Source organism: Rhodnius prolixus, unplaced genomic scaffold (genome assembly GCF_049639745.1).
Source record: "Rhodnius prolixus isolate KJV_2025 unplaced genomic scaffold, Rpr scaffold_4, whole genome shotgun sequence".
NCBI classification, from domain to species: Eukaryota; Metazoa; Arthropoda; class Insecta; order Hemiptera; family Reduviidae; genus Rhodnius; species Rhodnius prolixus.
This window is the reverse complement of record NW_027411614.1, coordinates 28,787,982-28,814,151: the sequence shown is the minus strand read 5'-3', so window position 1 is coordinate 28,814,151 and position 26,170 is coordinate 28,787,982. Positions and strand designations below refer to the sequence as shown.

The following is a 26,170-nucleotide window of genomic DNA, read 5'->3' as shown; positions in this document are numbered from 1 at the left end:
GCTTTAATATCTTCCCAGCTCATGCGCGTCTGCGTTCTTATGTTCATAATCATTTCGACTACAGGAGGCCAGTATATTGTCGAACGGCAGACCGGATGGAGGCGAGCAAACAGCCTCCGTGTGTCGCATGCCACAACGAGTCGGACATCAGCTCGTTTTACTTCTACGAGGTGCGTCTAAAAAAAAAAACTCGTTTTTTTTAGAAAAAAATGAAATTTTGAATGGGCACCGTTAATCATTAAAAAAATATATACTTTTTTTAATGTCCAGTAATAAGTTTAAGTAATACCTAAATTCATTTTTACGCTCATTATTTTCTAAATTAAGGTTCGAATTTTGAAAATGAAGATTATTTCATGATTAAACTACTAAATATTTTAGTTTTTATAAAATCCTTTAAAATAATTTTTAAAAGGAAATAGTATTAGCAAAATTTTTACTACTTTTTTTTTTAATCTGTTAAATTTGCGGTGAATATTTAATTACTAAATAGAATAAACTGAAAATAATAAAATATACAGACCCTTTTTTTTACAGTAAACAAGTAAGCATTCTTGCCTAACGAATCCACTAAATAATTTTTTTAAAAATTGTGTATGAAAGTTATAAAATAGTTTGAATATTAACAGCTATTTATTCCAACTATAATAATAAATTTGTGGTATTTTTCTTTTAACTCCTTGATAAGTTTTAAAGCTAAAAAGGAAGTGGAAAAAGATTCTAAAAGAAGCAAGAATAATTATTACTTTGTTTGTTCAGAAAGTTTAAAGTTATTATTATTATTACAGCCTACAATAGAGGGATTTGTTTGTTTGTTTGTTGTAGTCTTTTAGTACTTTACCAACTTTAATATCTGGTTGCAATTTACTTTTATTCCTTTATAATTTGTTTATGATTGTAATTTTTTTTGATTCCTAAAACTGTTTTTTTGAGTTAGCTATAGTAAGTAAATCATGCGTGTAAACATTTTTTTAATAAGAAATAAATTATATTATTTTAAGTTTAACATTCATAGTACACTTCAGTAATTGTTGCTACATCGAACAGAAACAACTGTGTACTTTTTGAATTATTTCAAGTAGCTTCATAACAATTTATCGATCATTATTTTGTTTTCTATTTGGTATTATCTTTTTTACTCAACTAACTTAATCAAATCTTTATCTGAAATTCTGGCTCCTTTCCTACAAAGTTCCACCAAAACGCCCTCTCTCACAAGCAGATATCGCTGCCTAAAAATCGTGCAACATTCCGGAGGTGATTCTTATTCAGATTCAGGCTTAACCATGAATCCGCGAAACAGATACACTAACCTAGGCCTAGGGAATGACATTAGCTTATCTACATTGTTTTTAAAAACACATAAACCTAAAAAAGTAACTGCCTCTTCACCATGTAACTTATTTTAGTATTATTCGCATAATGCTATACTTTTTTTACAAGTACAATATTATGGCTGTTTCAAAGTTCATGAATTTTAATTTAGGCATCGCGGGCTTGAATCATTAAAAGAGTTATGCTTTTAAAAAAACTAATTCAACTTATTTCTTCCTTGTCAGTGAGTCCGAATGCTTAGAATTTAGTATTTTAATCTGGAAACAGAATCAATCAAAACCTCAAACGATTGTAACTTTTACAGCAATCACTGTGATTTTGTTGATTCATTATTAAATTGATTATTGTCTCCTGGCCAAATAAAAGATGCTCCTAAAAGAGAAAATAATCTTTACTTGTCATTTCTAGATTATTTTTTTTATATTATTAAATAATAATACCCTGTTTTGGTGGAATCCAAGTTCACTTCAGCTATTACTAGTTTACATTTATTGACAACATCGTGGTAGATAATTGAATTAAAGGGGGTAAAGTCAATGTAGACAATTTTCTATGAGTTTCTGCATAACTCAGAAAGTGCATCGTCTTTAATACTCGTAGATAAATGGGTGTATAAAACTTGTTTTTAATTGTGTTAATTAAGAACATTGTAAAACATTGGCAATTTTTCGCCGAGAAACACGGTTTAGTCTAACTTGCTAGAATTTCTGTTCCCAAGGAGGTCGACCTGATGTAACCAATAAGAGAGTACATTATCTGGAGCCTGGTATCGAGAAAGTTCTCTGGGAGCCAATTTAAGCGTATTTATTGATAAAAATTTTAGAGAATACTTTAAAATACCAAAACTAAATATTTATATCTTGTAAATATATTTGTCTGCCTAGCTTGGGCAACTCGCGTCCATCATTTTTCATTTATTTTTTTGTGAGTTATGGAGCAATAGAAGCCATTGATTTTATCGTCTTAAAAAAAATAAAGCGCTAGACCAAAACTTCTGTGCATTCATTAAGAATCTTTTTATTTTTATTTTTTATAAATATTAAATAAGTATTTTTTGTTTGATAAATATTTAATAATTTGCAGAAAAAACAATTTGCTCTTAAAACCGAATTGTTAATTGAATCACTGAATTAAAATATTTCTTTATATCAATAAACTAATTTACATTTTACTTTTTCTTTAACCGTGTTTAGAAATTGTGAGAAGTAAAGAAAACAAATATCAACGTATCCTCTACTCCACTGAGAACCCATTTTGGGTTTAATTTGAGGATTACCGTAATCTTTTCTATTTTACAGTTATTGCCAATTATTCTTCTTGGATGTTTTTACTAATCGCGTTTCTCTGCAAATACCATTTATGTAGTATCGTTTTCGAATCCAGAATTCTGATGAAATAAATTTACTTTATTAACCTTGTACAGCTGTACTATCAGAATTTAATTTACAATAAATTATATCGAAGAATGGCTGAATAATGCCTTTTATTCATTTCTTATGTAAAGTTTAACAGATATCTACCGATTTACGTTAGGACAGGGGTCGGCAACCTATTTTAAGTAGAGAGCCATTTCTCCTTAAATAGTTTTAATAAATCTTACCAAGAGCCGCAAGGATGATAGTGTAAAGAAACTCTGTAGATCATTTGTATTCGCAAATTATTATTTTGTGATATTCAATAACATTTAAATGTTTTATATATTTATTTCCAGAAATTGCAAAGTAAATAAACAAATAAATAATAACTAAACCTGTATTTGAATGAAAATGGCGGCAGTCCTCTATATTACGTACTGTATTTTAATATAATTCTATTCAATTTCAAACCTATCACATTTAAAATTCTTTTTGAAAAAATTCTCTACTCTAATAAATGAAATTTTCATTTGTTTCAATAAAATTGAAATATAAAATTTATTTTGAACAGGCTGAAGAGCCACAAAATTTGGATAAAAGAGCCGCATGCTGCTCGCAAGCCGCGGGTTGCCGACCCCTGCGTTAGAAAATCATTCAATTTTCGAATCCAGCTTGGGCTGCCTATAGAAAAAAAGTGATACCCATTATTTCAAGCGGACTTCACATCCAACTTTTGATCCGCGGACTGAGTTCGCAAAATGGATTAAAATCCTTAGCTATAAATCTTTTGTTTACGATGTTTATAGAATTCAAGGTCAATACCGGAAATCAAACTCTTTACCACGTCTTATTTTGAGGTTTACAAAGGAGTATCTTCGGCTATCGTCCATATTTATTTCGTCTGAAGTAAAGGTAAAATCAAAAATGAAATAGTCCATTTGGACATATTTATATCACGAAAACTTGTTATGTGTGAAGGCGGGAACATATAGAACACTGAAATCATCCCTAGTCGCTGAATTTTTATTTTTTTTAAGCTTACGATTGTTCAGATTCGAAGCGGGGAACATGGTGTGTTTATAAACGGACATTTTGGTTTATATTACCATAACTTATTGTTTTATTTTTTTTTTTTTTTGCGCATCAACAGCTGAGGTCATTAGCGCCCGGAGCTTTTTTCAGTGCACTGCCGACCTCCGGACAGTGTTCTCTCGTTACAGACAACACTGTCCATCACCGGACAGTGAGCTGTAAGAAGCTCCTAGGAAGAAAAAATCTAAGGGTCAGCTGCTGGATTCGAACCCGGGACCTCCGCGTGGGAGTCCAGTATGCTAACCTCATAGCTAATCCCTTCCCTATTAATTGTTTTAATTATTATCATTTTGTTATGACCTGTTATTGTCTAAAGATGTGTTGTTTTTTTTAAAGTAATGAATGTAGTCTTTTTACTTTTAAATTAATTTTTTATTGTTTAAGGAACGGATTTAAACAAACACAAATCTGTTCATATTTAGTTCTGTTCGTTTCTTCACTCACCATTTGAACTTACAAGTAAACAGTTATGGCAACAGACCAAACTTTTTTCGTTTCAAAAGTTTTTTGGTCGGCAAAATTTAGTCATTTGTACCGTCTAGCACTTACTACAAAATAACTTTAGGCTTATTAAAGTTAAAGAGATAGACTGATTAATGATGAATTTAGATTAAACAAAAATTTTAAGCTATAACAATTTAGTTGTAGAGGGTTGCTTTTTAAAGAATAAGTAATTAATAATAAGCCTCAGTCTTGGCTTTGAAAACATTGCCTACACTAATTATACCATAATTTTAACAAACTACCAACTAAAGATCACAAAGGCTACACCCTCTGCCATTTCTATGACTTATTCTTCAGATTTACAGTTCACACAATGTCGTGAAGTATGGATAACATATACGCTTTATTATTAAGCTTAAAACTTTTATCTCACATATTGAAGTTACATGGATCCTAATTATGAATAATTAGCATAAAAAACTTACTCTTAAATTTAACAAATTTATTACATCATAGCGAAATTAGGATCTCATTCTCTTGAATTTAACCAGCTTGGTACCTCATTACAAACAATTTTCTTTCATCTAATTACTGTTAATCGCAAAGGCTGTGAGATGAGGGAGAGGGAAAATCGTATTAAAAAGTAAGATTTATATGAAAAGAAGGTTTTCCGAAAATTTTGATTAAAGACACTTCTAGAAGAACGATGTTGGGTTACAGAGGAGTCATGTCCTGTTTGACCCTGCAGTTCCTTCTGGCTGAACACCCCTGACTGTATTATAAATAAATATTTACATGAACAGTACGGATAACTAAGCGCTCGTGTGTTACTAAGAGAATGATTTTTTTATTTACGGAATGATCAAATAAAGTTTGTAGCCCCTGATGTTTTTATTTATAGTGTTTACACTGCTTTTTAATTAATTGCTGAAAATAGAGCCACTGGTTTTGCATTGACTAGAGCAGTGGTCGGCAAAGTGCGGCTCCAGAGCCGCATGTGGCTCTTTGGCTCCTTAAGTGCGGCTCTGGCACAAATATCCACGGAAGGCGCAATAATATTTTCATTTAAAAAAAAACTTGGTAAGAAAAAAATTACATCTTATTTTTATAAATTAAAATTCTTCTATAAATCGAGAACATGTATAATTTTTTGTTTAAGTTAAAAGATAGATAGGTAATTAAAATTTTATATTGTTGTAAAAATACTTAATGAACAACGAGTTTAATTTTATTAGTTTTCGTAAACGTAAACACAAACCATGTACAAGCTACCGGCTGAAATTGTTCGTATGTTATAGCAGGTTTCAGGAATTTAAAAACAGCAAAGCAACATTTGTCAAAAATCCTCTTAATGCTACGATAACCGAGTTGAAATTTTCTCCTTTTGAAATTGACATTGGTAGCTTTAAAATACAATTGCTGGATTTAAAAAGCAAGGAGATATGGCGCTCTAAATTCGAACGTCTTTGTGTTGAATTGGAAATATTGGAGAAGAAAAAATGTGATCTTAGTTTACAACACAAGTGGTCTGCTTTGAATGACCTGGAGAAGGAAGACATGATCATTTTCAACGTTTGGAATAGTATTCCTGACTCTTACGATCAGCTGAAAAAGCTCGCGTTTGCTGTTCTTTCCCTTTTCGGTTCTACATATATATGCGAACAATCTTTTTCAAGCATGAACATTAGCAAGAGTAAACTGAGAAGTCGTCTTATTGATAAGAACTTGGAATCATGCCTAAAATTAAAAACAACAACATACAAACCTGACTTACTCAAACTTTCCAAGGAGATGCAAGCACATTGTTCGCATTAATAAATATTTATTAAGTATGAAATTTAGTATTATTTAGTGTACTACTTATTTAGTGTAATAAAAGTTTACTAAACAAGCAGATTTGGCTCCCAATTTTTTTTAAAATCGTTGTAATGTTCATATTTGGCTCTTTGGCTAATAAGTTTGCCGACCACTGGACTAGAGCAATGTTATGGTCAATTTTTGCACTAATGATGCTATTAGTTCTTTGTTTTATTAAAAATGAACTTATAATTCAATGTTTTATAATAAAAAAGCTATGAATAATGGACCACTGATTAATAAGCTCTAAAAAAAAAAATACAATAATGATAAACAGAACAAAGGAACGTGACATTTTTTAAATACAGTAGATAGCTTTACTTTAAAATATTTTTATAAAAAGAAAACATTGTTTTTATTAGTCTTTATAACTACGTATAGTTCACTCTTCAAGTGTAGCTTCAGCAAAAATGATTAAAAAACAAAGTAGATTTGAATTAGATGTTCTTTGAATAAACGAAATTTGTTAACCTTTTATGCATTATACCAAACGCTGGCGTTTTTTCCTAGCCTTCAACATTTGCGCAGTTTTCCACACCGGTAGCGATTACTGTTTTGATTTAGTCCATGAGGGTCTGAAAGCTTGTCTTTCGCCTAAATCCGGAAGTTTTTGAAGAGATGGAGCGCATTTTGATTACACTGTTACGTAGTACTGTAAAACTTCATGAATTTTAAATGCTCAGTTACTGTTAATGACTGAAAATTCTTTCTTTAACTCCAGACTAGCCATATTACAGTGCCTTTTTTTTGTTTAAGGTGAAAAAATGAAATTTAGTTTTTACTGTATTATTATATTATTTTTATATGATAGAGAGCTTTGCTTAGATAGAAAGCAAAAATTTAACGGATGCTATAATTGCATCTCCGATATAATATTACGTCTTTAATAGAATCTCCTAGTTACTAGTGTTTGTTACTAGTTATTCACTTCTAAATTATTCAATAAACATTGTTTACTTCATTTAAATTTAATAAAGTCTTAGTAAATTCAAATCTTCTATCATTTTTAATCATAAGTTATCAAAATCTGTTCTCAGTAGACCTAATTGTGGAAATTAGGGCCATCATAGATAGTGGCGTCAAGGTTGATACCTTACTGGTTTTCAGTGATACCAACGCACTTATTTTGCTGAAAACTAAAATGGTTAGATCAGTTTTCTATTCGCCTGCATTGGCCACCCTACTTATCTTCAAACATCATACGTATCGGCAATCCAAAATAAGCTTTTGCTGGACATACGACTCCATAAAATCCTTCGCCGAATAGTCAATGCACCTTATTACGTTTCCTACTGCACTATTCATAACGATGAAGTTACATTTGTTACTTAATTCATTAAGATCATATGCTGATGTACAACATGTTCAAAAACCTGAGCATGAGTTGTTTAGAATTAGACATTTTAACCCTTCATCGGGCCCAATATTTTTGTAACACCATAGGGTGCAACGAATCTGTAAGATTAATGACCAAATAGCTGTTAATTTCTTCAAAAATGTTTTGAAAACGTATGAAAAATGTCAGTTTATTTCAATTTTTCTTTAAAAAAAAAACTTGTCAAGTAGAATGGAACATTAACCCTCAAACCACAAGATGCGGGTCGGATCCGACCCGAGGCGAATACAAATTTCCATTGATCCCCCCACAATTAACTCTTAGCGATTAGACTCGGTATACCCTTTCTGTGAGTCCTTAGGAAGAGGCCACACTGTTTCCGCCGATTCGGTAAGGGTCTCTCCGCTCTCTAGGTTTGTATTTCTTTCAGTAAGTCAGATTCTGGGTCGGATCTGACCCGACCTTGGTATTAACGTTGTATACGTTTTGTCCTGTACAAGTGGAACAAAAATGACGAAAGTTACTCTGGAGATGCACGTTCGACGTTTCTCAAGAATCTTGCGTTTGCCTTGACGCTTCCTCTAGAAGAAAAAAGACTGAAAAACGAGCGTTTTTCAAAAGAATTACTCCTTACGATTAGAAAATATGTCCTACTTGTTCCCACTGATAATGGCGAACAATCAAATGATTTTTTCCCTAACAATGTGATAATTTTGTTACCACACCACTATTTTACTTTAATTTTCATTCAACCTTTTTGTAAACTGTTTTGTTTTTATTGAAACAAAGTTCCTTTTTCAAGTTCATTTCTTCACTTATTAGTCTATTCTAAATAGACTAATGCCATAAAATTATACAATTTATTAAAAAATTTATACATTTTATATAGAAATAAATGTGTTATTTTGAGTTATATTTGAGTTTTTCACTGTAAGCAAGAAAATATAGTATCGGGTCGGATCCGACCCTACCTTAGTGTTCGTGTCAGGAAAATTCATCTTGTGGCTTGAGGGTTAACATGAATAGAAAAGTCACAGAAATCCATAATTTGGAGGTGCACATATTTTGTAAATATGCAATAGTTTATTAGCATCATTATCCAAGAAATTCTGTACGTTTTGGTGTCCGCTTTGTTCAGAAGAGCGAAAAAATGACCACGAGCCATCTCTGAACGTTTCTGTACACTCTGTATTCCTATAGTCACCAACTTCACCTGGCAAACGCAATAAAATATTATGGTTTCCTCATCTAACACCAGAAGTAGGTTTACTTAACCGACAATTTGGTTACTTTATCCTGTACATACCCACTCTAATTCATCCGCATCATGTTCGTCTATAAAAAAAAGCTTCTTGTTCAGAGTCTGAATCTCCTTCTCTTTCTTCTATTCAATGTTATTCTACAAAAAAAAACCACTCATTGCAGAAATAATCAATGAATGGGAAACTATCTCATAAATGATAATACTTACTGTGTAAGAGTTTTTGATGAGAAAACCTGAAAAATTTGTCTACCCATCGGTCGCAACTGATTACGCGGACGCTAAGTAAGACCACGTAACACCACCGACAGGACGTTCGGTTAGAAGAAGGTAAAAGAGGAAGCTACTGAGGGCCCATGGCTCATTCTAAGAAATCCCCGAGTTTCTATCAAAAGAAAATGTCCTCTTCATCTCACAGATTAAATGCGCCCGATAGAGGGTATCCGTGACTTAGTTATCTAAATTAAATCAAAGTAATGAGTGTGGAGGAACTACCTTCGATTTTTATTCATGCGATTTTAAGAATTGATTATTTCTCAAATTTATCATTGTTTATTATTTTCTAGATCTTGTCATAATTGTCTATGTAATGCTATATTTGGGTATTAGCATTCATGGACCATTCTTTACTTCATTTGGGCAAATGTTTTTTTTATATTTAAACTATGTATTGTAACCTACATTATTGTAATTTGTATGTTTTCTTTGTAATTTGGGCAACTGTAATTAATGCGTAGTTACTGTTAAGTTTATACACTGTCGTCCAGATAGATCAAAAGCAACTGCTTGAGTAATAGTCTTGAGTTTAAAAGCGTGTCCATTATATTAGAGAATGTGGTGTTTCAAAGGTATTTAAAAATGCTATAGTTTGTTAAGGCCAAGTGAATTAAGGAGTAATGTTTAGAGAATCTAAATGTAATGAAGAATGTTTATAAGTATAAGAAGTGAGAAATGCTAGATTCTAAATTTAAAGATTTTTACTATTTTCATTAAATGAACAAAATAATACGGCCCACACACGTGGAAGACATAAAGTTTTATTTAAATTTTCATAAAAGTTCCAATCAGATAAATATTTAGTTGCAAACTGTCTGGGTTTGAGCTGAATGTTTATTGTGATAATTGCGTCTAGTTGCGAACATGTAGAAAATATTCTAATTTAGATGACCTTGTTTTTATGCCTTTTTTTGCTAGTTGAAAAATGAAACGTCATTTTATAAACCCTGAAAAGCAGTAAATATTTCAATTAAAAAAACAATAATCATATGGCTATCATATCTTGTTTTTTTTTTGGTGACTGTTTTTAATTCCACAGCATTCCGTTGAGTTGGATAGCAACTGCAATTTATTTTATAAATAAAAGAAACAATTGCGTAAAATAAAGTGCATATGCAATTAATTAACAGGAAAAGTTAATTTCACTCCGTATTTATACAGGGTGAACCAGTAACTAATGTCCATATGCCCACTGTGTGTAGACGATCTGAAGTGGACTTTGAAATATTTCCTAACATTTTCTAAAATATTTCAGTGAGATCAGAAGTAAATGGTTAAAAGGCAATTTGTGACCTTTGACTTCCTTATTTTAAGATAATCTACTTTAAAAATTGACTCGGTCCATCTAAAAGAGTTTTCAATGAATTAAACAACTTGATAAACTAACACTGTTGTGTGCACGTAAACACGTTTTCTTGCAAAACAAATGTAATTTCTCATACGAAGATAAAAGGGATCCTGGATAATGATATAAAGTTTGAAAGCCCATTAGACAAGGAAACCTTTATAAAAAGTTCCAGCACCTAGGTCTGATAATGGATCACATAAGGGCCTAATGAGTTTTCTTAAAAATTTCGATTACTTTTATTTTTCCAGTATTGCGAGGAAGATTGAGGCTATTTAGAGAATAACTTATGCTTCAAAATGGTGTCAATTTTTAGAAAATTTATCTGTATTTCTAACCGGGTCATCAAAATCGAATTCGGACTAAAACTTTGTTGAGTAATAACATTTTTATTGGAAAAAAGTAAAGTTTTTAGAAAAAAATTAAGTGACGTCACTCAAGAACAGTAGAAAATATGAAGTTGGCCAATACGTCATTGAACTCCACTTTAGATGTACTACGTACACACACTGGGCCTATGGACATTACTTACTGGTTCACCCTGTATAATTCTTTTCAGTAGAATTTATTTTCAAAAGCTTCTGTTTTCAGTTGAGTTTCAGTTTCAAATTATATTTAATTTTACTATAAATATTGAAGAATATCTGACATTTTTTTTTTCTTCTTCTTCACTAGTCAAAGTGTGTAAAACCGCAACTCTCTAGCTATCCAGTAATCCAGCGCTGGGCCGGTAAAAACAATTCCCCACTAGAAGAAAGGTACCCTGTCCCAAGAGCGAACAGGCTTAAGTTCAACCAACCAGATATCTCAGACTACCATAGTCTGTTAATTGCTACCTACAGTTTTTGTAGAAAGGTGTTGGTGAATCAAACACAATTCCTGGCTAAACCTGGATTAGGTAAAAATAACAACTCTTTTCTCTTGCTAGTAAACATTTACTTTACTGAGTATAGTATTATTCCTAAAGTGTTCCTTTGTTTGCACTACTAATAGTTAAAGGAAGTATTTCTAATTTAGCCTCATGAACATCTCAGGTAACTGCAGCTCCGTAGCCTTCTAAAATTCCTTCCGAAATTTAATGTATGTTGCGTCTTTATTGACAGCGCTATCATCACGAACAGTGAGACGCTCCTGGGGAAAAATAATGTTAGGGTAGCCAGCTGTACTCGAACCCAGAAGAACACGTATTAAGTCCACGATTCTTGAACTTATCGCTTTCTTTATTTAGGAAACCCAACTACCAAGCTTGAGGGTACACTGGTTATTTTTTTAGGAAAACTCAAGTAATAAAAGAGCTACAACTAAAGCCAAGATCTGATACAAAAATCACACGGACTTGAGTCTTTAAGCTTCGCAAAATCCGAACTATTTGGAACAATAACACTGAGGAGGTAAAGGTGAAAAGAGACGCTTTTTACGATTAAAGATTTTGTTGGATCTAATTTCCTTACTCATAAACATTCATGAACTCAAGATTGCACACGCGATACTGTAATTTTTGTCTTTGAATTACTCATTACACTTACACAATTGTGAGATAATCACGATTGATGGCATTCACATCAAAAACATTATTAACAACTGTTTGTTTGTTTGTATCAAAACATAGGAGTACAATGAAAATTCAAATTCGATAATACTGAAAACCGATAACTCTTTAAGTCGCAGCAGTTTCTGTTAATCCCGCTGGGGGTCGCTGATGCACACAGCTTTCTGGGTGTTGCAATCCCACGGGTTTCTAGCTCAGTACTTCATGCACTTTCGCTGTACACTAACGGACACTATACACTTTATACTACGTTCACGTAAACAAGCATACTAAGGTGCCAACACTATACACCCAAGGCCTTACTCTACCCTCGGGAGTTAGCTTGGGCAAAGGGAAGTTAACCCTTTAAATCCAAGATCTTCTATTGTTACAGAGGTTGGGTCAACTCTACTTGGCAAAACCTTAATACGTCTTGAAACCTTGATTGAAAAATTGAAGAGCCTAAGGCCTTTCATGGACTGTAATACCAAGAAAGAAGAAGTTTCCCTTAAAAAACTAACTGAACTGCAAAAAACTGAAAGTCCAAATTGGAGGAATACCATCAATACCGTCATCTGCTTATGTTGAGTACTTTCTCAATTTCTTTGGCTGTCGCCTAAGGTTTTATGTGAAGACAAAACGGCCTACAATTTTACCTTGAACATTTTTCTGACTAAGAGAATATTTATTGATTTCATGAGAGGGGCAGTATCACCCAGATTTCATGAATACAATGATTTATTACAGTATAAAGCTTGGCATGGTCACTGAAAACCTTTTAATTCGCGGTGAGGATTTTAAGTTACTACAAAATTTAATTACATTTATTGAAGTCTGGGTCGACACTCCTGATGAATGAGCAATCGATTTATGTTTTATTGATAATCTGAATTTCTAATTGAATGTCTGATTCCGAGGAGTGCCACGTCAGAATCGGATTAAATGTTGCCCTGTCCAACAGATTACAATAAATCTTTTTGTGAGTTTTAATATTAAACTTAAAAATCTTTGTATCAAAGATTAAAATTAAAACAAATAAGTCCGTTTTATTCCATACAAAGTTCATTATTAATCATTTAAAAATTCAATATTTTCGGGATAGTTTATAATGAGGAATAGCCAAGCTAGAACTTAAATCATTAATAAAATTATTTGCTTAAATTGAATCGTGTTGGTACATCCATCATTCTCAGACATGTTTCACACTGTAAGTGGTTGGCGCCCCCATTGGACTAGCATTTACTTTTTTTAATTTGATTTGTTGGCGCATCGATCAGTTGCGCCACTAGCATTTATTATTTCATATTTTCATTAACACATTTTATTTAATCTTAATTATAAAATTGATGATATTAGGATTTACTTCCATTTATTTATTGTGATCAATTATATTTAATTCAAAAAAGTTATAGCTCTCTCCACAAAAATAAAACAACTTTTTTAGTAAAGGTAACGAAGTTAGTTGTGAAATCTAATTTCGAACTGTTTGAAATTTCCAGAGGTTGTCATTCGGATCCTTCACTTACTTTTTAAAACTTTAATAAAAAACTCAATTTCCAAATTCATTCTTCTAATCGACCTATTACTGGTAAGAATAAGTGCGAATTGGTGTGGACACTTAATGAAAGGGAGATCATTGTATTTACTATCTCCAGCATCAACAATTTTTTTTATTTGTAATCGCCTACTTTTACAGGCGGGGCTTAACGGCCAACTACCAATCAGATGTCGTGGACGGAGGCGACTAGCAAACGTACTTTACTATTTTTCATTTAACCATTAAATAAAATCTAAGGCCTAAGTCCGGGAATCGAACCCAGTACCACAATGCATATTAGCTTTGCAGGTCTCGCCTCTTAACCCGCTCGGCTACTGTGGCGCCTAATTTTTTTTATTAGTTTATTATAGTCAAAAACACCACAAATAATTTCTCATCATCATCATCATCATGATATTGAAACTAATTTTCTCTTCCATCGTTGTGAAATGTGCAAATTAAAACCCGTTTTGAGGAAGTAGGCAGTAAATTGAGGCGCTAGGCCTGGGTACAGATTGAGAAAAGCAAAAGCATTCCAGTACTTTAATTTTCTAGTGTTACAAAGGCAATTTCACATTGTTCTTCACAGCAGCTCTACTTTTTGTTCTCTGCATATTTCAGACGGACTAGGATTGGGTTGGGTAAAACTTCATTATTTAACTTTTACGCCGTTTCCTCAAACTGTTTTGAAGCTATAAAAAAAAACGTTTGGCAAACACTCTTCCATTAATTTTATGACAATCATCCAATTTTCCAATCGATTTCCAAAACAAATGGAATTTGTTATTAGTATTCAATAAATTAAGCTTTAGATACATTTTAAATAATAAACAGTGCTACTATAGATCTAAAATATTTAGAACTGCTATCTAAATTGGTAGCGCAAGAATACGAGGTGTGGCTATTAAATAACGAGACTATTCTGTAAAACATTTTATTTTAAATTTATACATATCTAGTTATTACCACCTTCAATAGACACCCCTCCCCTATCCCTACAATGCTCCATGCGAATTTACCATTGTTCGAAACAGTGCTGGAAGTCTTTTTCTGTGAGCTCCTGCATGACGCGTGCCACTTTTTCTTTCACAGCTTCAACGGACTGAAATCGTGTTCCTTTTAATGCAGATTTGACTTTAGGGAACAGATAAAAGTCACATAGGGCCAGGCGAATAAGCCCCGGATGGCCTAAAACTGGGATGTTGTACTTGGCTAGAAACGTCTTGACAGACAATGCAGTGTGAGCCGGCGCGTTGTCTTGGTGGAAAACCCGTGACTTGTTCTTCCACAAATCGGGTCGTTTTTTCCTTACTCTTTCATGGAGTTGAGCAAGCACCTCACGGTAGTAATGTTGATTAATTATAATCGATATTTTCATCCGTTTTGGACGTAGAAGGGCGACCCGGACGGTCATCATCTCCGACGTCTTCTCGGCCACCTTGGAAACGCTTGAACCACTCAAAAACTCGCGCACGTAATTAACATTCATCGCCATAAACTTCTTTTAATAAAAGATAAGTTTTCAGTAGCGGTTTTATCAGGTTTTGATGTGAAATGTCACGACAATTCGTTGCTCTACTAGATGTGTAGTATCATGTTTTCGATAAAACGAAACTAACACCTCTTACCCAAACGACGGTTCCAGTCATACACAAAGACGTGAGATGCTGCAATCGAAAGAAAAGTCTTTACGCTGCACAGCTGTCGGTCGTTAAAATTTGGCGTATGCATAGTTTTTCTGTAGCAGCATCAGTCTCGTTATTTAATAGCCACACCTCGTAGATTAGATATACAGGATCGATTCTCCGCTAGACCAAGCCTTTTTAGACTCGAAACATCACCACATAATTTCAGAAAGTTATATTTATTTATTTTAATTTTTTTTTTTTAAGGCAAGGTCATTAAGCATTTATTTAAATTATATAAACAAAGTAATACAAATAGAAAACTATACTAATTACAGATAGAAATTTATATTACATAAATAAATATAGATAGAATCAGTTTAATCCTTTCACACATTTACCCAAACAACAGAAGGTATTGTATATCTGAGGCGTCTTAATGGACAAACGTCTAACCTGGAAAACATATACTAGAGTTTAAACAGAAAGAACTAATGAGACGATTCAAACTTCTCTCTGGACTTCTCGACAAACGATCGAAACTTTCATTAAACAACAACTAACGATTTATCTAGACCATGATACTGAAACCTGCCTGGACTTACGGAATGGAACTTTGGGGCTCAATCAAAGCTTACTGTTCCAACAGATTACTATTTTTCCAAACAAAAATACTTCATTTAATTCGCTCTTATTTCTGATACTACCTTTTTACATCCCTCTGTGTTCTTAAATCCTATCCCTTTAGTTACCCAACATTATTAAGATATCCTCCACAACGGTTTAAACGACAAGATCTTCTAAATGAAGTAAGTGCCAGAGCTCTGTGATTGAAGTGCAGTGTTCTTCTTTGAGAGTTTCACGACTGAGTGAATGCATCCTCCGCCTGTTTCATATATGTGTCATGTAATCTGCTTCACTTGTTGCAGAACTGTAGTGCTATTGTGAAGATAAATGAAGTTAAAAAAAAAGAAAAAGAAGAATAGAACCCCATAAGTCAGAAGAAAATTTCCAAGTACTTGAGCAAAGATCTACTTCAATAGCTAAAAAAACATTATAGCATCTACTCAACACACATCAGTAGCGGCCTTAATACTCTTTCCCTAATAAATAGGCGAAATGAAACCGACAAAAGAGAGACCCAGATCAGGTTGATATCCAAGAGCAACTTTAATCAAAAGCCGAGTGCTCTCAGTTTAATTTAAATATTATATATGTATTTAAACTAGTATAATTAAGTTACTATAAAATTCCTACACAAAAAGTTTGGTTCCGGTTATGTACAAAACAAAAAACTTTTTAGTTATTATTCATTGGGGTATAAAAAAATTAAAAGTTCTTTTATTACATTCAGGCTCTAAACACCAACTGTTACAAGAAATATTAAAAATGTTTTTCAAGAATAATTCTTAAAGTACAATAGGTAAATAGTTAATGTAAATTTAGAGTTTATAGAGCTATGAAGCTGACACGATGTAAATAGTAGAGTTCATGGAGCTATAAGCTGACATTCTACTCGTATAACCCTTTGAAGAAATTTTCCCCAACTTGATTCCCAAAGTTACGTACTAATTTGTTCTAAATTGGATTTTAATCAATGGTTTTACTTGTGTAGAGTAAATGTTATCGTTTTTTTTGAGCTATTATTGTGAAAATTCTTCAACTGGTAATTGGATATTGTTAGACTATTTTTTATATTCATTAGATACTTCAGATGGATAGCAAATGGCGTTCTTATTTTCCATCTTTTCTCAAATAATGGTTGAGTTAGCGCTACTTTCATTAAATATATTACAAATATTGCAAGAATTAGTGTTTTCCTAATGCTTTACATTTTACAGGTTGATAGTTTTGAGAAGTAACAAGAAACTAGGTTAAATTAAACTTATTTTTTTAGAGGTTACCCATAAAAAAGTAAGAAAATCAATTTGGACAAGAACAGAGAAAGTAGATGATGTACTCTCTGTTCTATTCATCTTTGAGTATCTCTTTTGTTGAAGCCCCAACTACTTGGGCCAGGTGGCGTCAATGAGGACTAGGTTTGACAGATATTCCTCTCCTAATTAGAGAAAGATTGAATCTGGGACGTTTTCCCTACTAAGAGACTTAAAAACTTGCGAGTGGACGGTTGGTAGTTAGAGAAACAGGGGCCAACCAAATAAATGTCAGTTAAATCAAAAGTTTTGCTTTAATTAGATTTGGAATATAAACTCCCCAGCGATTTTGGTATGGCCATGACACTAAGTGGTTTTAAAAATCTCTTTGCTTGTTATAGTAATCTTCTCTATTCATGAGACTCTCCTTTATGAACTCAGATTTATTGTAGCCAACCACATAATAAATAAATAAAAAATCTGCGCATAAAATCTTGAAGAAATAGGCCTTGAACTTGTTGCATATAAAATTAATGCTGGACCTTTTATAGTGATCTCCCACAAAGCATGTTTTTTGGCAAACCCAATCGTGCTTGTGCCTTACATGGGAAAATCAATATTAATTTGCTGAAATACAGTTCCACATCTTCATCGCTGAACCCTTACAAAGAGTCCATATGATTAGCTTTCCAGATGAACAGTATTTGTTTGTATAAGTTGGGTAGAGTAGTGGGCTACAAAACATTTCTGCGTGAAGTTTCACTCGATCGAATTTCTTTGATCACAAACCGTAAATAAAAAAAATTATTAGCTATTCCACGTTAGTAAATGTTTTTGTAACGCTCTGACATGAACAAATTAAAAAATGAAACCATTTTGGGAAATCGCCTTGTTCGGAAACATAAAATGAAATTAAAATAAATAACATAAATTAAAATGAAACAATATTTCAATATTCATTAAAAAGTACATATCCTAAAATTGTCACTAGACTCATTTTGTTCAAATTTATTACCTTTTCCAAAATAAAGAAACTCTCAACGTTACGTTTCTAACTTTGAAATAATGGCGTTCCAGGTCCTCTTTAATTATTTCAGTTGGGGTGGAATGGTGAAGGTATGGTGCCGAATTACAATGCGGAATGCTTTTTCTGTTTTAATTTGGTAGGTGTGGTATTCTGCTTTATTGGCTTGAAGATAGTGTATTGTCAATCTATATGCTTCAACTGTCTTTGTGGACAGATATAGACTGTCTACACTGGATTTACATTCGAATGAGTCTGGACCAATAATCTGAGTTAGTACTTTGCAGAATTCTACAAAATTGGAGACATTTTTGATGAATATTGCAGGTGGTTTGATATTTTTAACAGGTTGACTTTCTTCATGTGTTGGTTCATCTTCTATACTCAGTGGTGCAAATGGATTGGGAGTATAAAATTTGGATTCACAATTGCTTGTTTTTACTGGAGAATGATCAATCTCATTTGCTGACGGAGAATTTTCTCGGAGAGTTTCTAATGATTGGTGGATACTTGTATTATCTTCGAAGAGCTCGTCGTTCTCAATAGCGGAGGTATTTCGAGATTTTCCTTTATTATTTTTATTTTTCTGTTGTGTATTAAAACTGTCCGGTAGGACAGTTGTATAAGGGTTGACCATCAAAAACTGCACGAAAAAGTGTAACGTTGAAAAACACCCAACTTTGACAATTTTTTTCTATTTTTCTATAAAAGATAAAATTCCCAAATTTTCTTTATAATATAGGGCAAATCCTCCTTTATAACTGTAATTTTTTTGCAACCACCCAGATCTAATAGGTTTCGAGAAAAAAGTTGCCGAAAATGAGCAAAAACGGCTTTTTCAAAAAATGTTCTTGTTCTTGTTCTTCTTCTTCTTCTTCTTGTTGTTGTTGTTCTTGTTACCTTTTTTGTAAACAACGTAGCGCCTAAACGCGTGAACCGATTTTCATGAATGAGGTGTCATTCGATTCGGAATTTTATGTAGATGTGCCTTTTGGGGGTCTCGGCCCTGTACATCGCATGGGAGAGGAGTTAGCCCCCTTTATGTAAGGCCCCCTCCAAAATTATTATTACTAATTACTCTGTGAATCTTGGCCCGATTTTGAAAAAATTTGGTAGGATGATAGGGTTAGGGCTCCCCTACCTAACAATAAAGCGACGATCTGCTCTTACACTTGTTAAGGGGAAGTATAGCAATCGTTTCAAATTATCGACACGTGAACCGATTTTCATGAATGAAGTGTCATTCGAATCGAAATTTTGTACAGATTTGTACTTTAAAAGTCTCGACGCTATGCCTCATAAGGAGGGGAGTTCGCCCCACCCAAATAAGGCCCTTTCTAAAACTATTATTACCAATATTTCTACAAAGCTTAGTCCGATTTTGATAAAATTTAGCACGAAGAAGTGATTAAAGCTCCTCTACGTGGCTGTGAAGTGCCATCATGCTCTTACACCTACTAAGAGGAAGTACTGCAATCGTTAAAATTATCAATGAGTGAACCGATTTACATCAATGAATTGTCGTTCGATTCAAAATCTTTGCCTTTTAGGGAGAAGTACTGTAATCGCAGTTAATTTTTCTTGCTCCTCTTAAAAGGAAGTACTGAAATCGCAGTTTAATTTTGCTATTTACGTACAAATACCTTCCTATTTTATTCAAAACGCTTTCTCAAAAAAATGGTTATTGAGGATGGTTTGGGGACCGCAACTATAATCATTCTTTAAAAAGATCTCTCCAGTGGTAGTTACGGTTCCGATTTAACACCTTATCAGGTTATAATGATAGAATAGCTTATTCCAAATTTTAAAAAATCTGTAAAGCAGACGTAACTTTGCAAATAGACAAAAAGGAAAATCTATCCAAAAGGTACAAAAATCTCCTTAACAAAAACTTACAGTTTTAAAAGTTAAGTATAAGGGTTGATTAAACGCCAAAAGGTACACAAATCAGCAGTTCCCAACATTTCATTAATACTTCATTGATATAATTTAAGTAATTTTACTGCATTAACTTTTCCTTCACATTTTTTAGAATTTATTAGATGTCACAGACCCTTATGCTGGCCAGTTCATTCATAATATTTTTTTATTATAATTATGATGAAATGAGTGATGAATTATTCTGAGTAGTCACATATACATGCATGTTAAAATAGAAAAAAACAAAGTTAGAGTCGGCCACTTTTTAAATTTCAATCACGGAGGATTCAAAACAATATTTCAGTCTTAAATTCGTCTTACCGAAATATTCGTGAGCACAAATAACATACATTTAATAACAAGTAGATTATTCAACAATATTTACTCATTTCTCAATTGTAATTTAATTTAGTCCCCCTAATTTTACTTATGGTAAAATACTGGAATAATTAGCTGTCCTAAAAATATGCATATCTTTATTTTCTTTATTTTATATTACATATATATAACATTGTGGGAAGAACACCTAGATTGAGAATGTAATTGAAGAAAACTATATTATTTGCGATAAAGCCAGATTATTTATTACTTATTATTACAAACGTTTGACTACAACATAAAATAACAATTACTTTAATCGAAGAATGAACTTAAACCAATGATTTTTATTTAAAAATAAAAATAAATGCATAAAATCATTGATGTAAAAAAAGTTTATGAATTTTTTAGCCTCTTATTTTTTTTATATTTTTTATAACGTTTTCTTTTTCACCTGTGATTAATAGTTTGATTATTATAGATAAATAGATATTACAGTCAATCTAAGTTAAATGGTGTGCTACTTGAGTAAATATTTTGTAGACGAAAATGGCCAGCATAAGGGTCTGTGACATCTAATAAATTCTAAAAAATGTGAAGGAAAAGTTAATGCAGTAAAATTACTTAAATTATATCAATGAAGTATTAATGAAATGTTGGGAACTGCTGATTTGTGTACCTTTTGGCGTTTAATCAACCCTTATACTTAACTTTTAAAACTGTAAGTTTTTGTTAAGGAGTTGGAAGATGTATTTGTTCTCTTAGAACATTTATTTATAAATGTATTAGTGATGCTCATGCCTTCTTGATCACAGCTGGTTGTTGCATGGTTACACCACATATGGACACAAATTAAATTTAATAAAATATATATACTTATATAAAAGACAATTTTCAAATAACTTACCAACTAACCTTAAAAATTTAGTTTATAATTTGTAAAACTACATAAAATATTTTGGGACCTACATCACAACTTAGAGTTTTAACATGCACTAAAAGTTAAGATATATGATAGGAGAATCTCCAAACATTAAACTGTACACTTATTCCTTTGAAAATAACACAGATTTCAAGAGCGAAATTCGTCTAAACTTTCCGTGTCACTAACCACAGCTGACCTATCCATGACACAGAAAAATTTCAATTCTCAATATCTTCTCAACTTATGCATCTGTATTCAAGAAAACTATAGCATAAAACTCAGTAAAATAACGGGTGTAAGTGCACAAAATTTCATACGAATAATACGAGGTTTACTTAGGGAGCTATTAGGGCCCCCTGGCCCAGCAAAATCATGACCCAAAAAAATTCAACTCTCAATATCTTCTCAACTTATGGAACTGTACTAAAAAAAAACTATAGCATACAACCAAAGAAAATAACGTGTGTAAGAGCACAATATTGCATATGAATAATATGATGTTTACTTAGGTTGTTACAAGAAACCCCTTGCACAGCAAAACCATGACCCAAAATAATTTTAACTCAAAATATCATCTCAACTTATGGATCTGTATTCAACAAAACTATAGCCTACAACTCAGTAAAATAATGGGTGTAAGAGCACAAAATTTCATACGAAAAATACGAGGTTTACATAGGGAGTTATTAGAGCCCCCTTGCCAAGCAAAACCATAACCCAAAAAAATTTCAACTCTCAATATCTTCTCAACTCATGGATCTGTACTCAAGAAAACTATAACATACAACTCAGTAAAATAACGTGTGTAAGAGCATAAAATTTCATACGAATAATATGATGTTTACTTAGGGTGTTACAAGAAACCCCTTGCACAGCAAAACCATGACCCAAAATAATTTAAACTCTAAATATCATCTCAACTTATGGATCTGTATTCAAGAAAACTATAGCATAAAACTCAGTAAAAAGACGGGTGTAAGAGCACAAAATTTCATACGAATAATATGATGTTTACTTAGGGTGTTACAAGAAACCCCTTGCACAGCAAAACCATGACCCAAAATAATTTTAACTCAAAATATCATCTCAACTTATGGATCTGTATTCAAGAAAACTATAGCATACAACTCAGTAAAATAACGGGTGTAAGAGCACAAAATTTCATAGGAATAATACGAGGTTTACTTAGGGAGCTATTAGGGCCCCCTGGCCCAGCAAAACCATGAACCAAAATAATTTTAACTCTAAATATCACCTCAACTTATGGATCTGTATTCAACAAAACTATAGCATACAACTCAGTAAAATAACGGGTGTAAGAGCACAAAATTTCATACGAAAAATACGAGGTTAACTTAGAGAGTTATTAGGGCCCCCTTGCCCAGCAAAACCATGACCCAAAAAAATTTCAACTCTCAATATCTTCTCAAATCATGGATCTGTACTCAAGAAAACTATAGCATACAACTCGGTAAAATAACGGTTATAAGAGCACAAAATTTCATACGAAAAATACGAGGTTTACTTAGGGAGTTATTAGGGCCCCCTTGCCCAGCAAAACCATGACCCAAAAAAATTTCAACTCAATATCTTCTCAACTTATGGATCTGTACTCAAGAAAACTAAGGCATACAACTCAGTAAAATGACGGGTGTAAGAGCACAAAATTTCATAGGAATAATATGATGTTTATTTAAAGAGTTATAAGGGCCCCATTTCACAGCAAAACCATGACACAAAAAAATTTCAACTCTCAATATCTTCTCAACTCATGGATCTGTATTCAAGAAAACTATAGCATACAACTCAGTAAAATAACGGGTGTAAGAGCATAAAATTTCATACGAATAATATGATGTTTACTTAAAGAGTTATAAGGGCCCCATTGCACAACAAAACCATGACCCAAAAAAATTTCAACTCTCAATACCTTCTCAACTCATGGATCTGTACTCAAGAAAACTATAGCATACAACTCAGTAAAATAACGGGTGTAAGAGCATAAAATTTCATACGAATAATATGATGTTTACTTAAAGAGTTATAAGGGCCCCATTTCACAGTAAAACCTTGACCCAAAAAAATTTCAACTCTCAATATCTTCTCAACTCATGGATCTGTACTCAAGAAAACTATAGCATACAACTCGGTAAAATAACGGTTATAAGAGCACAAAATTTCATACGAAAAATACGAGGTTTACTTAGGGAGTTATTAGGGCCCCCTTGCCCAGCAAAACCATGACCCAAAACAATTTCAACTCAATATCTTCTCAACTCATGGATCTGTATTCAAGAAAACTATAGCATACAACTCAGTAAAATAGCGGGTGTAAGAGCACAAAATTTCATAGGAATAATATGATGTTTATTTAAAGATATATAAGGGCCTCATTTCACAGCAAAACCATGACCCAAAAAAATTTCAACTCTCAATATCTTCTCAACTCATGGATCTGTACTCAACAAAACTATAGCATACAACTCAGTAAAATAACTGGTGTAAGAGCATAAAATTTCATACGAATAATATGATGTTTACATAAAGAGTTATAAGGGCCCCTTTTCACAGCAAAACCATGACCCAAAAAAATTTTAACTCTAAATATCATCTCAAATTATGGATCTGTATTCAAGAAAACTATAGCATAAAACTCAGTAAAATAACGGGTGTAAGAGCACAAAATTTCATACGAAAAATACGAGGTTTACTTAGGGAGTTATTAGGGCCCCCTTGCCCAACAAAACCATGACCCAAAAAAATTTCAACTCAATATCTTCTCAACTTATGGATCTGTACTCAAGAAAACTAAGGCATACAACTCAGTAAAATAACGGGTGTAAGAGCACAAAATTTCATAGGAATAATATGATGTTTATTTAAAGAGTTATAAGGGCCTCATTTCACAGCAAAATCATGACCCAAAAAAAATTTCAACTCTTAATATCTTCTCAACTCATGGATCTGTACTCAAGAAAACTATAGCATAAAACTCAGTAAAATAACGGGTGTAAGAGCACAAAAATTCATACGAATAATACGAGGTTTACTTAGGGAGCTATTAGGGCCCCCTGGCCCATCAAAACCATGACCCAAAAAAATTCAACTCTCAATATCTTCTCAACTTATGGAACTGTACTCAAAAAAAACTATAGCATACAACCAAAGAAAATAACGTGTGTAAGAGCACAATATTGCATATGAATAATATGATGTTTACTTAGGGTGTTACAAGAAACCCCTTGCACAGCAAAACCATGACCCAAAATAATTTTAACTCAAAATATCATCTCAACTTATGGATCTGTATTCAACAAAACTATAGCCTACAACTCAGTAAAATAATGGGTGTAAGAGCACAAAATTTCATACGAAAAATACGAGATTTACATAGGGAGTTATTAGAGCCCCCTTGCCAAGCAAAACCATAACCCAAAAAAATTTCAACTCTTAATATCTTCTCAACTCATGGATCTGTACTCAAGAAAATTATAACATACAACTCAGTAAAATAACGGGTGTAAGAGCATAAAATTTCATACGAATAATATGATGTTTACTTAAAGAGTTATAAGGGCCCCATTTCACTGCAAAACCATGACCCAAAAAAATTATAACTCTAAATATCATCTCAACTTATGGATCTGTATTCAAGAAAACTATAGCATAAAACTCAGTAAAAAGACGGGTGTAAGAGCACAAAATTTCATACGAATAATATGATGTTTACTTAGGGTGTTACAAGAAACCCCTTGCACAGCAAAACCATGACCCAAAATAATTTTAACTCAAAATATCATCTCAACTTATGGATCTGTATTCAAGAAAACTATAGCATAAAACTCTGTAAAATAACGGGTGTAAGAGCACAAAATTTTATACGAATAATACGAGGTTTACTTAGGGAGCTATTAGGGCCCCCTGGCCCAGCAAAACCATGAACCAAAATAATTTTAACTCAAAATATCATCTCAACTTATGGATCTGTATTCAACAAAACTATAGCCTACAACTCAGTAAAATAATGGGTGTAAGAGCACAAAATTTCATACGAAAAATACGAGGTTTACATAGGGAGTTATTAGAGCCCCCTTGCCAAGCAAAACCACAACCCAAAAAAATTTCAACTCTCAATATCTTCTCAACTCATGGATCTGTACTCAAGAAAACTATAACATACAACTCAGTAAAATAACGGATGTAAGAGCATAAAATTTCATACGAATAATATGATGTTTACTTAGGGTGTTACAAGAAACCCCTTGCACAGCAAAACCATGACCCAAAATAATTTAAACTCTAAATATCATCTCAACTTATGGATCTGTATTCAAGAAAACTATAGCATAAAACTCAGTAAAAAGACGGGTGTAAGAGCACAAAATTTCATACGAATAATATGATGTTTACTTAGGGTGTTACAAGAAACCCCTTGCACAGCAAAACCATGACCCAAAATAATTTTAACTCAAAATATCATCTCAACTTATGGATCTGTACTCAAGAAAACTATAGCATACAACTCGGTAAAATAACGGTTATAAGAGCACAAAATTTCATACGAAAAATACGAGGTTTACTTAGGGAGTTATTAGGGCCCCCTTGCCCAGCAAAACCATGACCCAAAAAAATTTCAACTCAATATCTTCTCAACTTATGGATCTGTACTCAAGAAAACTAAGGCATACAACTCAGTAAAATGACGGGTGTAAGAGCACAAAATTTCATAGGAATAATATGATGTTTATTTAAAGAGTTATAAGGGCCCCATTTCACAGCAAAACCATGACACAAAAAAATTTCAACTCTCAATATCTTCTCAACTCATGGATCTGTATTCAAGAAAACTATAGCATACAACTCAGTAAAATAACGGGTGTAAGAGCATAAAATTTCATACGAATAATATGATGTTTACTTAAAGAGTTATAAGGGCCCCATTGCACAACAAAACCATGACCCAAAAAAATTTCAACTCTCAATACCTTCTCAACTCATGGATCTGTACTCAAGAAAACTATAGCATACAACTCAGTAAAATAACGGGTGTAAGAGCATAAAATTTCATACGAATAATATGATGTTTACTTAAAGAGTTATAAGGGCCCCATTTCACAG

At 32.7% G+C, this 26,170-nt stretch overlaps 1 protein-coding gene and 1 long non-coding RNA gene across 2 annotated transcripts in view; one reads left to right on the top strand and one right to left on the bottom strand.

Moving 5' to 3' along the window:
* LOC141456486 (cardioacceleratory peptide receptor-like) overlaps positions 1 to 26,170 on the top strand; it is a 200,454-nt gene continuing 174,284 nt past the window's right edge. Inside the window, exon 1 of the mRNA XM_074132516.1 lies at positions 1 to 170. Within this exon, the coding sequence (XP_073988617.1) occupies positions 96 to 170 (75 nt within the window). The 5' untranslated portion in view covers positions 1 to 95. The remainder of the gene's footprint in view (positions 171 to 26,170) is intronic.
* LOC141455657 (uncharacterized) overlaps positions 9,704 to 26,170 on the bottom strand; it is a 39,641-nt gene continuing 23,174 nt past the window's right edge. The window contains exon 3 of the long non-coding RNA XR_012459381.1: positions 9,704 to 9,903. This is a non-coding gene — a long non-coding RNA (uncharacterized lncRNA). The remainder of the gene's footprint in view (positions 9,904 to 26,170) is intronic.